This window comes from Schistocerca nitens, chromosome 2, assembly GCF_023898315.1.
Source record: "Schistocerca nitens isolate TAMUIC-IGC-003100 chromosome 2, iqSchNite1.1, whole genome shotgun sequence".
In the NCBI taxonomy this organism is placed as follows: domain Eukaryota; kingdom Metazoa; phylum Arthropoda; class Insecta; order Orthoptera; family Acrididae; genus Schistocerca; species Schistocerca nitens.
In genome coordinates, this window is record NC_064615.1 from 726172319 (window position 1) to 726185203 (window position 12885).

The window sequence follows — 12885 nt, forward strand, 5'->3', positions numbered from 1 at the left end:
AGGAAAATTAAATAGTTCGCAAACGAAGGTCTGTGAAATTGCTTTCCAAGCTCTTTTTACTCACTGCTTTTCACATCGTTTAAATTTAGTATTGCAGCGGAACTGTTCTTGTATAAAACCAGTAAGGAGTTTTTCCTTCCAGTCTTTTATTAGCAGTAGTAGTAGTAGTATTATTAGTAGTAGTGTTAGTAGAAGTGGTGGTGGTCGTTAGGAACGCTAAGTATTTGTACTTTAAAAGGGAAGGAAGGGGATTATCCAATAAGTTTCCTGGTCTCCAATGAATCTAGGTTCGTGATCCTCCACTGCCGTCTTCTGCCAGTGTCCCAAAAGCACAGTAATTCTGGACAATTGTTGGTAAAAGCACTCCTTCCAGCAGTGAAACGAGATGGAACTATAATACCAGAATAATATCAGCCATTCTCGAAAATTGCCTGAAGTTAATCGATGTTTTAAATGGAATAATTGACAGTCCAGACTTTAGTGCAACGACTACAAGAGAAGCCTGTGATTTTAAAAAAACCGCGCTAGACTCTGAGTTGTTTTTCAAAGCATATTTTTGAAGACTGAAGTGGTTTTCAACATACTTGAGAAAAAACCAGCGATGCACAGTTTTGCAACAACGTTGTCTCAGAATGCATAGCTACCACGAAAAGAATAAGAAATGAAGATAAATTGATTGAGTTTTCCAATTTCATGAAACTCTCGGTAATTCACAACCTGAAGCTTCCACGAATAGAGCTGAAATGATGGATGAATACAATAGCAATCTATTGTATTTCGAGGCATTGGATAATATTGTAACACAGGTGTAAACCATACCTTCACATTGTTATGAACTGCTCTTCCTTAAATTAAGCAATAATATTCAGTTCGCCAATTACGCTCAACATTTCCTGTAGACGGCGTTAATTCACCATTAAGGGCATGGTGCGTTCTTCAGTCCCTCGCAGTTTCGTGTAGAACTGGAAACTGTATTTTTTTCCCAGCATAAATAAACATTGAGTTTGTCCGTTTGAGACGTAATCAAAAGAATGACTGAGAGCGAACTGGATCAAATACTTCCAGAAGCTTTCGAACTATTTTGTGTAACTGGTGCCATTCCTGCAATAAGTGCTTCAATTGAAAGGAGTTTCTCTTGTCTCAAATGCGTAACAATGTGCTTGAGGAATAGATGCCTAGGATTGCTTATCAATTCTTGCTTGTACCTAATTGAAAAACCAGTATTGTGAATACTTGAAAGCCAATACTCATGGTATCACGATGTAATCGAAAAATTCGGGAAGAAGAATCATCAGCAAGTTACCTTGTTTGACAAATAACAATATTCAAAAGCCCAATCTATTAGCCCATTTCTATATAAAAGTGAATGTAATTGTTATTATTATTACTATTACTTTTATTAGCAGTAGTAGTAGTAGTATGAGTAGTAGTAGTGTTAGTAGTAGTGGTGGTGGTCGTTAGGAACGCTAAGTATTTGTACTTTAAAAGGGAAGGAAGGGGATTATCCAATATGTTTCCTGGTCTCCAATGAATCTAGGTTCGTGATCCTCCACTGATAACTAAGCATGTGAGCTTGCAGAACAGTCAATTGTAAACGTACTGAATTTTTTATTTCAATATAATAATTTCTTTTGCTTTAGTCATTGAGCGCGAAATGGGAATTTATTTGCGGCCTTAGAGAATTAAAACTATTCTTGGAACTAATTAAATACCTGTGTAAGTATAACGGTGTTGGTACTGTCACTGCATAATCACAGTTCTGCACAGCAGTATAGAGTTTGCTGACAAAATTAAGTACCATACTGGTCAAGAAAAACATATATTTAAAGCACCTACGCCCTATCTGAACACTGACTGGCCCTGAAAATAAAAATAAAGCTAAACTGTTGAAACAGAAACTTTACGTTCTGATGTACCTTCGGTGTATTGTAGATAATGTAGAAAATTAGAAATAGTGCCTTTCAGAATGCAATGCATTCGAAAACGATTTTCGAACGAAATGTCGACCTCAGCAGATTATTAAAGTATTGGATGTTCTTGAACGATTCCTACGAGCTGCCCATTTCTATACCCAACATTTGTGGGTCTGTTTCTGATTTGTCAACATCACTATAAGCTCTTTGGCCGAAAGCTGCACACCTCCCCTACGAACAAGGGTAACCTACAATTCTCAAGACTATGTGCAGTCATGACATCATTTTGACGTCACACGCACTTATCCAAGACTGCAGGAACTGCTACTGACTTTTGTTAACATTCGATGCCAGGTGCTTGGGAAACACCATGTTGGATTCTGTAATTTCATATCCTAACTCGTGTGTTGTGAAAGTACGCTGTTTCAAGTCAATGGCACATTGAAGATTTATTAAAACGCGTCACTCTTGGTACTATTTGATATACTTAAACCTACAGTGCTTAAAAAGCCCTCGCGAGAAGTTATAGTACAAAGGCTGGAATGCTGTTCTATTTTGTTCATCATAAGAATAAACACGATGTAAACAAAAACAAAAGCGATGATTTGTAGGTAGCAGTAGGACACGTACACTTGTAACTGGTATTGCTACACTCTTGGAAGTAGTTCCTCTTTATGTTTTAGATATCTTGTTACTATGTTACGGTTAACAAAACTTTATGATATTCTAATGTATTAACAGCTATCAACGTTATTCTTAATCATACTTTAGCGCTGTAGATTTTATTTCAAAATCGTGTACAGTCGCAGTCTCTGTACTGTTGTGCTCTGAATTGTTTCGCTATTGATACGTTGGATGAAAATGGCAGACGTTGCTTCCAGCTCCTTCCAGCTCTGTAGTGAAACATATGCGTTGACCGTCGTTAAAAAGTAGCGACAGACAGACTGTTCTCGAAGTTTTTCACAACCTTACAAAAACAAATCAGCGTTGAAGTTTTATGAGGACTTTTTTCACTAAATTTTTTGCGTTTTTGTAAATAAGATGTATAGCTCAAATGATAGTCCCTGGATCGCTGGTTTAACTCTTGATTTGGTTTCCTTTTTTATTTTCATTCAGTTTGGAATGCCTACGTCTTTTAAATATGAAATACACCAAACATGCCAATTAAGACTTATCTAATCATAACTTTTTTCGTTAAACGCACGTATTCTTGTTTCTAATTAAATACTAGACAAGAAATTCCAGTTTCGATCGCAAATATAAATCCTTGATTATCGGAGATTCAGTAAATTAAGACAATATAGAAAATTAAATTTTTGGGAGAAAAACGAAAAATCAGATAATTTTTATTTGGACTACATCCATTTCATGCCACAGACATGGTCTCACAAGTGCCAGAGTGATAAGTGTCATAAGACATGGAAAGCAATAACTTACAAGACATCGAGGGCACCATACAAACGTTACATTTTTACGGTTGCCCCTGTACCACTGTATAAACCGAACAGAATTGGTCTGGAGTCAAGTTAAGGGATTCCTCGCGAGAAATAACAAGACATTTAAGCTACCAGACGGACTGTAACTAATGCATGAAGCTTAGTACACGCCAGTGCTGAATGCTGTTGGAATACAGAACGCTACGACATAATGGAAGAGGAGAAAAATTTGATGCATGGATAGCTTCGTGAATCTACTCGTTATCGACGTAGCAGACGATAGTTCTAGTACTGAAATGTATTTTTCGGATTCGGATATGGAAGGAGTTCAGAATTATCAGGTGACTTATTGTAAGTAATAGATTCAGTAGCTTCAATATTTAACTATACTATGAAATCCCCGCAGTACGTTTTTGAGTCACATACAGGTCGCACAGAAAAATTACCTTTAAGTTATGAATTTCCATTACTCTTGTTTTTAATTACAGTATTATGTTATTCAAGAACGAGAGCATGTTATACCTTCTGTCTCGTTCCCTAAGGAGCGTGTGGTCTGGCTGGAATTTTGCTGAATGTTATTTCATTCTGTTTAAAATTAAATGACATTTCAAGCTGTATTGTTTTCTGCTCTTCTCTATTTATGTCTTAAATGCAACTTTTCATATCACTGCAGATTATTTGGACCAGTTGGCTGACCTATGCTGTCCAAGTTCAGTACGCCAGTAAAGCTGTTTTCCCACATGATTGTTCACTCGAAGGGCACATAATTTCAGGATGGAGGGGGGGGGGGGGGGAGGGGGTTGATGAATGTCTGTGTGTGTGTGTGTGTGTGTGTGTGTGTGAGAGAGAGAGAGAGAGAGAGAGAGAGAGAGAGAGAGTGATTTCGTAATGTGTTTGTTGTGAGAGTGGGTATGTGATTTTCATTACTGTCTGTTTAGGCGAGCTTCCGTTATTCGTCGATATTTCCGTGTGGTAAGTTCTCTTTTCCATTTCCTGATTTATCTATATTTCACTATTTTGCCATACTTCACTTTCTTATTCCACCAATATGTGTATTTCCGTGTTGCGAAGTACGTAACAGAAATTTGGGAGCTGGCGATCTTTTTTCGTTTTCCAGCTCTAGTATCAGCATGACATTTTCGAATGTGTACTTCCGAAACCCCCATCACAACAACATCCTTCACTTCGCCTTTACACTGACGACACAACTATAATTTGTATCCCGTACTTCACTTCGCCTTTACACTGACACTATATATGTCAATTCGCGAGCAAGATAAAAATGTTGCGTATAGCTATACAGCTCAAGTAACGAATGGGGTACTATTAGCGTCCAAGGCACAGTAGCTGATAAGTGTTTTTTGGCTTTTTTTTAAAAAAAATCTCACGAGATAGAATAAACTGATCCTACTTTATTAAGCAATCAATAAAAAAAACGAATCTGAAACATAACAGCAAAAGCGAAAATGGTAAACTGCAAATAGAATAGATTAGCCATGCATAACACCCACCCACCTCCCCAGGAGTCGGAACTCCCGCACCCATTAGAATATACACATGCTTCAGTAGCTGATAAGTGTTTTTTGGCTTTTTAAAAAAAAAATCTCACTAGATAGAATAAACTGATCCTATGATACAGATGCTTCAGTAGCTGATAAGTGTTTTTTGGCTTTTTTTTAAGAAAATCTCACGAGATAGAATAAACTGATCCTACTTTACTAAGCAATCAATAAAAAAACTAAACTAAAACATAACAGCATAAAGTAGGATCAGTTTATTCTATCTCGTGAGATTTTTTTTTAAAGCCAAAAAAAAAAAACTTATCAGCTACTGAAGTGAGCTACAACACTAAGAAGAATCGCTTCTCGGCTTTTGACAAGATATTGCTTAATAAAGTAGGATCAGTTTATTCTATCTCGTGAGATTTTTTTTAAAGCCAAAAAACACTTATCAGCTACTGAAGGGAGCTACAACACTAAGAAGAATCGCTTCTCGGCTTTTGACAAGATCTATGTTTATCTCTCTCGCATTCCTTTGTTTCTCAACATTCTCCTCAGCTGTTTCATCTTTGTAATACATGGTCTCTGGCGACTTGTGACGTCATTGTTCAAAGCCGACGGGTTGTATCCCCTGCTGCACTAGACCCCAGCATAAAACGTATCCCATACTTGACTGCACTCGAGACAGCTTGGGTTTCGCTCCATGTGAAACAAAATCCAATGAGATTCCACCAGGAGTGAAAGAATACGTAGTGTAAAATTTACGTCAGGTTTATTCTTACGACGAACACATTATAGACGATCGTGGGGTCAACAGAAGCGTCCGATCTTACCCGTCTTCTTTGACCCGTGACGTAAGCGTGTTGTGGTGTGTGACGTCATTACGGCGCGGAGTTTGATTTGCGATTGTGGCGTGTTTGTAGATGTCTTGTTTTTCTTTGTCGTGCTCTCTGGTGGTGTGTTCATGGTTTTCGTTTGTTTCGTGTGGTGGGGTCAGTTTTCTGTTGCTCAGGTGTTGGATTTGAAGCGGAATTTCTAATAGTGAGTTAATGGTTAATTTAATGCTCATTGCTGTACGTCGGGTGAGTTTGTTATTAAGTGTATTCGGTTGTGGTTTTTTGTTCAGGAATGGATATGAAAGACCGGATTAATAGTTCTCGGTTGAGGGCTATGATGGGGGAGACAGCTTTAGAGCTGATTATATTTCTTCAGCTATTTGGCTTAATTGCCGAGGTCGTGAAGTGCGGTGTGTGCCGTGAACCTATGAAATTGGTTAAAGTTCCGGACTCTCGGACCAGGGACGGATACATGTGGTGTTGCCGGAAAGATGGCATATGGCGTTCTGTAAGGCGTGGTACCTGGTTCGAGAAGTCTAGATTGGCCATGCGTGAGATTGTGCTTATTACGTATTATTTTTGTTACAGTTGCGGACAGAGTTTTTGCGCGTTTGAGACTGGTGTGAGTGAGAGGACTGTTTTAGACTGGTATTCCTTTTGCCGCGAGGTGTGTTCCGAATTTATTAAGTACAGGGGTAAGTTGGGTGGGCATGGGGTGCTTGTGGAGGTGGATGAGTCGCAGTTTGGTAAAAGGAAGTATGGGAGGGGGAAGTCTGTGGCTGGTCTTTGGGTGTGGGGGGCTGTTGTTCAGGGGGGTGGGGGTACTGAATGTGTTTTTAGGATTGTGGAGGGGAGGTCGAAGCCTGAATTAGTGGGGTTAATTGAGGAGTATGTAGAGCCGGGGTCCACAGTAGTTTCAGATGCGTTTTCTTCATATAGGGGGTTGGGTGAGAGGGGATTTAATCATTTAGTAGTGAACCACAGTCTAGAGTTTAAGAATTATGATACTGGGGCTTGCACTAACACAATTGAGGGGATGTGGGGAGCGGTTAAGTCAGTTCTTGGGAGGGGGAAGAGGCGCTCTTCCAACCTTCAGTCTCATTTAGATGAGTACTGTTGGCGGAAGAGTGTCCCAGAGGGCTATTGCATTCTTCGGGTTTTTTTAAGGGCTGTGGGTAAAATGTATAGACCGAAAGTGGTTAGTTAGGGTGGGCTGGGTAGGTGGGTGGGTGGTTTATTTTGTTGTATAGTGTTTGTGTGTTGTATTTTGGAGTTGTGGGGGAGGGGGTTGACGTTTGGGTGGGTTGGGTTTTTATTTTACTTCAGTATTTTTTCGTTGGTGTGTGTGTGTGTGTTTTTGTATGTGTGTGTGTGTGTGTGTGTGTGTGTCTGTGCGTGCGTGCGTGTGTGCATTTGTGTGTGATTGTGGTGGCCAATCTAGTTTGTGGAGCTGGAACTTTTTTGAGGTAAGTTCCGTTTTTTTTTTTGGTTATTTATGTATGTTTTGTGTATTGGGTATAGGTTGGAAACATCCGATCTCACGCGTCGGCTTTGACCCCTCACGTAAGGGACCTACACATTGATCTGTAGCGTAGCCCTGAATACGAGGTTAGGTTGGGAGTTTTTTTTTGGAATGCGGCCGCGGCAGCGGCCGCCTATGATTCGAAAATATTGATTTGACACTAATGAACATGTATACGTAATATGAAGCAATTTGATGAACATATTGATCTGTAGCGTAGCCCACTTGAGGTTAGGTTGGGAGTTTTTTTTTTGGAATGCGGCCGCGGCAGCGGCCGCCTATGATTCGAAAATATTGATTTGACACTAATGAACATGTATACGTAATATGAAGCAATTTGATGAACATATTGATCTGTAGCGTAGCCCACTTGAGGTTAGGTTGGGAGTTTTTTTTTGGAATGCGGCCGCGGCAGCGGCCGCCTATGATTCGAAAATATTGATTTGATCAATATGTTCATCAAATTGCTTCATATTACGTATACATGTTCTTTAAACACGTATTGGTATTTGGTCAGTTTTGTGATGTTGATTTACTTCGTTGTTTTGCGTGGTTTTGAATGGCGGTCGGTCGCTACATTTCTGTATATTTAGTTTCTCCGCACCCAAAAACCCCTAATTTCCCACGCTTGTCCCGTTACAGTCATTAGGCTTTTTGTGAAACTTGTGTATTTCAGTGTTTACAATACGTATGCGATGTTTTTATATCCGCCATATTGGAATTGTTTATACTCGTTTCCGCGGTATTTGTGACGTCATGGGTCAAAGCCGACGGGTAAGATCGGACGCTTCTGTATTTCCCGATCGTGCTGTAGTGGCTATAAGTGTTGAATTACAAACTGTAGGATAGCTATAAAGACGGTTCACGTCCTGTCCACCTTTAATCTTAAAGGTTCTGGGACTTATTTATTAAGCTAATAGAAGTATGTCACTTCTGTAATATGCAATGTTACGCAGAGTATCTCTCTCTCTCTCTCTCTCCCTAATGTGTGAGTTGTCATTGTCAATATTTTATAAATGTGATTAATGTATTCGTCTTCTGAAACAGCATTTGTTGACTTATTGACGATCTCCGAAAACGTGTCCCTATTGGTAAAATTTGTTGTAATAAAATGACAAAAAGTGTAATATTGGTTGTTAAAGATGCTCTTTACTAGAAAACGATTCTTTCAAAAAAAGTGTCCTAAAAGAATCAGCTCATAAATTGTCCTTAATACAATTCATAGATGGCTGAGACTAAGTAAGTTACCTCTTAATTCATTTGCAGATGTGTTACTTTTTTCTATGCTTTTTATTCTGAATATTAGTTTGCTTTACACATGATCAACATACATGATTTTTTTTATCAACCAGATTCTTCATCTGGCACAGATAAAAATTCTGTGCATGTGCTGTTTTCTTTGTGGCTCAGAGCATATCATTTCCACTAACTTCCTGGGCTGATCATTGGAGGAGTTTGTTACAATGCTGGATCATTTCATGCGAGGTATGGTTTCTCTTATTTTATATGATGACCATTTCTCCCTATGCACATGGAAAGCAACAAAATAGTTACACATTCCGAGAAGAAAGCTCGCGACTGAAATTTCGTAAAAAGATTTCGTCACAACGAAAAACGCTTTTGTTTTAAAGATTACCAATCCAACTCGCTTATGATATCTGTGACACTCTTGCTTCTGCTTGTGTTAACACAAAACGAGCTGCCCTCCCTTGAACTTTTTCGATTTCTCCTATCAACTCAATGTGGTAAGGACCTCATACCGCACAGCATTGAGCCTACTGCAGTAGAGGGTGATGTTGCGTCTTCTTAGTGTACTGCTAATAAGCCGTTATCTTTGGTTCTTCTTTCCCATAACATTTTATACGATTTTTTCAATTTAAATTGTCTGAAACTGTAATCCCTTGGTAATGGTTGAATCTACAACCTGTCAATTACTGTCACTATCTTTGTGAATGAAAATCAAGAATCCAGTCACGCCGTTAAGATTATATTTCATAAGCAATCAGTTTTATTGAAAATGGTTTGTGAGGAATGGTGTTAAAGGCTTTCTGAAAATCTAAAAATGTGGAATCAACTTGAGGTCTTCTGTCAAGAACACTCACTACTTCACATGAGTAAGGAGTCACTGGTGTTTCACAAGAACTACATTTTCTGAATCCATCCTGATTATGTGTCAATAGACAATTTGCTTCACGGTATTTCATGATATTGGAACAAAGCATGTGTTTCAGAATCCTGCCGCAATTCGATGTGAATAATAGGGGTCTATAATTCAGCGGACTGCTTCTATTTCCTTTCTTGTATAGTGGTACGAGCTGTGCAACTTTATTGTCTTTAGGTATGGATCTTTGGTCGAAAAATTGCTAAATATTAAGCAATTTCCAGTCCTGGAGATTTTGAGTTCTTTTAAGTATGGAGTGCTCTTTTCGTTCCTTCTGCAACAGTGTTTTGATCTGTTCTGTGTATCATGGGGGATTCGTTCCATATTATTAATTTACTTGGTATAAAACTCAATTGCCGTCAACAATACTTCACTGAATGTAAGCCACATCTAGCTGATGTCTACACAGTATGGAAGAAGTCGAGGGGTCAACGGATTTATTATCTACTTTTTTAAATACAGAGCGTATCAAAAAGAATCATCCTATTTGGCACGTCTATATTTCTGAAACTAATTAAGATATATAATGAATTTTGTTTCTTGATGAATGGGAAACTCAAAAAGTTTTCTTATACCTTTTCATAGGTGCTCACTGTGCCCCCTTGAGATTAACACTCTCTGTACCAGGCCTATTTTATGCACCCGTCCCTAGAAACCGGGCAATTTTACCAATATTAAAAAAATTACTGCATCAAATCTACTGTTTGGATTGTGGCAAATTTGGTACCATCTTGAAGCTGCACATTTCTACTTTAATTCTGAGTGAAAGAAACTACTTTACAATGCACAGCTTTAAGGTACAGTTATAGAAATCACTTAGATGTTTTAAGAATTTAGAAAAAGTCATACGAATAAGGGAATACAATTGTGATTTATTTTTAACCAAAATTGTGGCACTACATTACATGTTTCTGATAGTATACAGTATTACATATAAATTTCACACAGAATCATATTGTTTTTTAGTGTGGAAAATTTTAAAGCAAGGTTCCAGGCAGAGTGCAACGCCACACTGTTCACATTCGTATCGTGTCTCTTTGCGAGAAGCCTTGCCACTCTGTTTCTTGCTCCTGGAACTGCACACGTGACACACACGAGCAGCATACTTCTTAGTAGTTGCAGGTATGTGCTGCAAAAAATGTCTCTTTGTTAGCCGACCTACAGTTCCTTCATTTCTTGGAATGAATTCAAGTGTGTCGTCTTCAACAAGCTGAACTGCAAGCACTGTTATAAAGTCTGTTATTGTAATATTCTTCCTGTGCACTGCATTGTACAGCCAAAATGCATTTGATACTCCCATAAGCAGCAAATGGAAATATAATTTTCGCCACCATTTCACAGTTCTGTGCTGGAACGGATTGTACTGCAGGCGTTGGTCTCCAATATCCACTCCAATTTTATTGAGGTTGTAATCAAGTACCTGAAGTGGTTTCAATACTACAGACCCATTTCTCTTAGTATGCGTACCAAATGTTGCTTGATGCCTTGTAGACAATGTATACACATCTCTCTTATCTTTCCACTTCATTGCCAATACATTATCTTTACGCCGAAAAGACATTTCGCCCTTTTTCAGCTTAGCAGATACTAAATCTTTAGGCAATCCTTTCCTGGATTTGTTCACAGTACCAACAGCTCCAGTGCCTTTCTCTGCCAGTTGCTGAAATAGCTCTGGACTGGAATAAAATCGATCTAAATACACAGTGTGGCCTTTGTTCAGCAAGCTGCTGTCAGACAACAATCGCAAAATAACCGCAGACGAAGAATTGTCAACAATATGCTTACCAGCATAAACTTCAAAATTTACAACATAGCCACTACTGGCTTCAGCAACAGCATATACTTTCAGTCCATACTTATGAGGCTTATTTTGCATGTAAACACGGAAACTCACACGACCTCGAAATGGGCAAATTCCTTCATCAATTGTCACTTTTTCTGAGGGACGATATGCCTGGATACATCGCTCCTTCAAATTATTATAATATGGCAAAACTTTGTAAAGTGGATGAAATCCATCTTCGCCTGGTTTTTTCTGATTTGAATTGTCAACAAGATGCAAGCATGACAGTATCTGAGTGAAACGCAAACGGCTCATGACATGGGGACAAAAGTTACAACTAAGAACAGGATTAGTGCTCCAATGGTCCGCAATTTTTGGCTTTTTCGAAACACACATGTGGAAAATAATACCCAAGAAACGCCTCATCTCACTTATAGTCACTGGCTTCCACGAACTCAAAACTGAATGGGGCTTCAGATTATTTCCTCTTCTTTTCTTCTGTATTGTCTGTGATGCATACAAATTTGTCTGTCTCTTGAGTTCATTTACGTCACTGTCAGTAAGGAACACTTTACTGCAATCCAGTACAGAACTCGACTCATCAATATCCACTAGTATCTGCCTGGGTGTCGTGTTGACAGGCAGAGGTCGGTAGGTGTCAACTGCAGTCCACTCACTGTCTTTCGGATACGGCACAGCTGCTGGATTTGAAGCAACACCTTCAACATCATTCTCGTCTTCATCTGAAGACAAACTGTCATCAATCTCGTCTTCTAAAAAGAATATCACATTATGTGTAACTACATACATCGTTTACACATGTTCAACAGATATGTGCGTACTGCACAATTACGTGGAAAATTCGGAAATACGTACCTTCAAACACACCATTGCATTCAGAATCGTCTGAATCACTCTCTACATTATCCAGAGTGTCGCTATGATTGATCAAATCCGCAATTTCTGCGTCTGATAAACCGCGCCGAAACATGATGACAAACAACTGAATGATATACAGACTGAGAACGCAAAGATAAGTTTTAACATGAATTACAGCGCTGCCGTGACATCTATGGACGCATTTTGTTAATAAACATCTGAAAAACGTATAGCGCTGGCCAAACCCGTAGAAATAACGTTGCAGTGTTTTGAATGAAATTAAATGTAGCGGCCCGTAAATTTTACGGGCTTGGTGATTTTCGCGCGATCCCAGGCCCGTAAATTTTACGGGCTTGGCGCTTAGAGTGTTAATGGCATTTGTCAATGCGGTATTCAAATTGTTCCCATATGGCAGCGAGCATGTCTTGAGTTACAGCTTCCACAGCTGCTGTTATGCGATGTCTCAGTTCATTCATTGTTGTTGGTTATAGAGGCACATAAACAGAGTCTTTTATAAACCCCCACAAGAAATAATCACATACAGTAAGGTCCAGTGACCTTAGAGGGCAGTTATGTAAGGCTGGATCATTTGGACCAGTGCAACTGATCCATCGATCAGTAATCCTTTGATTTAAAAATTTCCGCACTTCCAGATGCCAGTGTGGCAGTGCTCCATCCTGTTGGTAAATGAAGTCGTTCGAATCAGTCTCCAACTGTGCGAAAAGCAAGTTCTCAAGCATATTGAGATATGTGCTTCCGGTAACAGTGTCCTCGACAAAGAAAAATGGATCATACACCTTTTCTTGTGACACTGCACAAACCACATTCAATTTTGGAGAGTCCTCCTCATGTTGTA

At 39.0% G+C, this 12885-nt stretch overlaps 1 protein-coding gene across 1 annotated transcript; it reads right to left on the reverse strand.

The window, feature by feature from the left end:
• Positions 1 to 1051: 1051 nt before the first annotated feature.
• LOC126235286 (piggyBac transposable element-derived protein 4-like) lies at positions 1052 to 12141 on the reverse strand. The gene is made up of 4 exons (XM_049944012.1): positions 12027 to 12141; positions 11330 to 11923; positions 10474 to 11209; positions 1052 to 1205 (listed from the first exon to the last, which is right to left on the reverse strand). The coding sequence occupies exons 1-4, from the start codon at positions 12139 to 12141 to the stop codon at positions 1052 to 1054; spliced, it is 1599 nt and encodes a 532-aa protein (XP_049799969.1).
• Between the last annotated feature and the right edge of the window lie 744 nt (positions 12142 to 12885).

Bases quoted from the DNA above. Each gene is read 5' to 3' on its own strand.
- LOC126235286 (XM_049944012.1), bottom strand. From the start codon at position 12,141: ATGTTTCGGCGCGGTTTATCAGACGCAGAAATTGCGGATTTGATCAAT. The intron at 11,210-11,329 runs GTATCCAGGCAT...ATGGACTGAAAG, and splicing joins TAATAATTTGAAGGAGCGAT to TATATGCTGTTGCTGAAGCC. The intron at 1,206-10,473 runs GTATGCTGCTCG...TTTTTCAATTAG, and splicing joins ATACCTGCAACTACTAAGAA to GTACAAGCAAGAATTGATAA.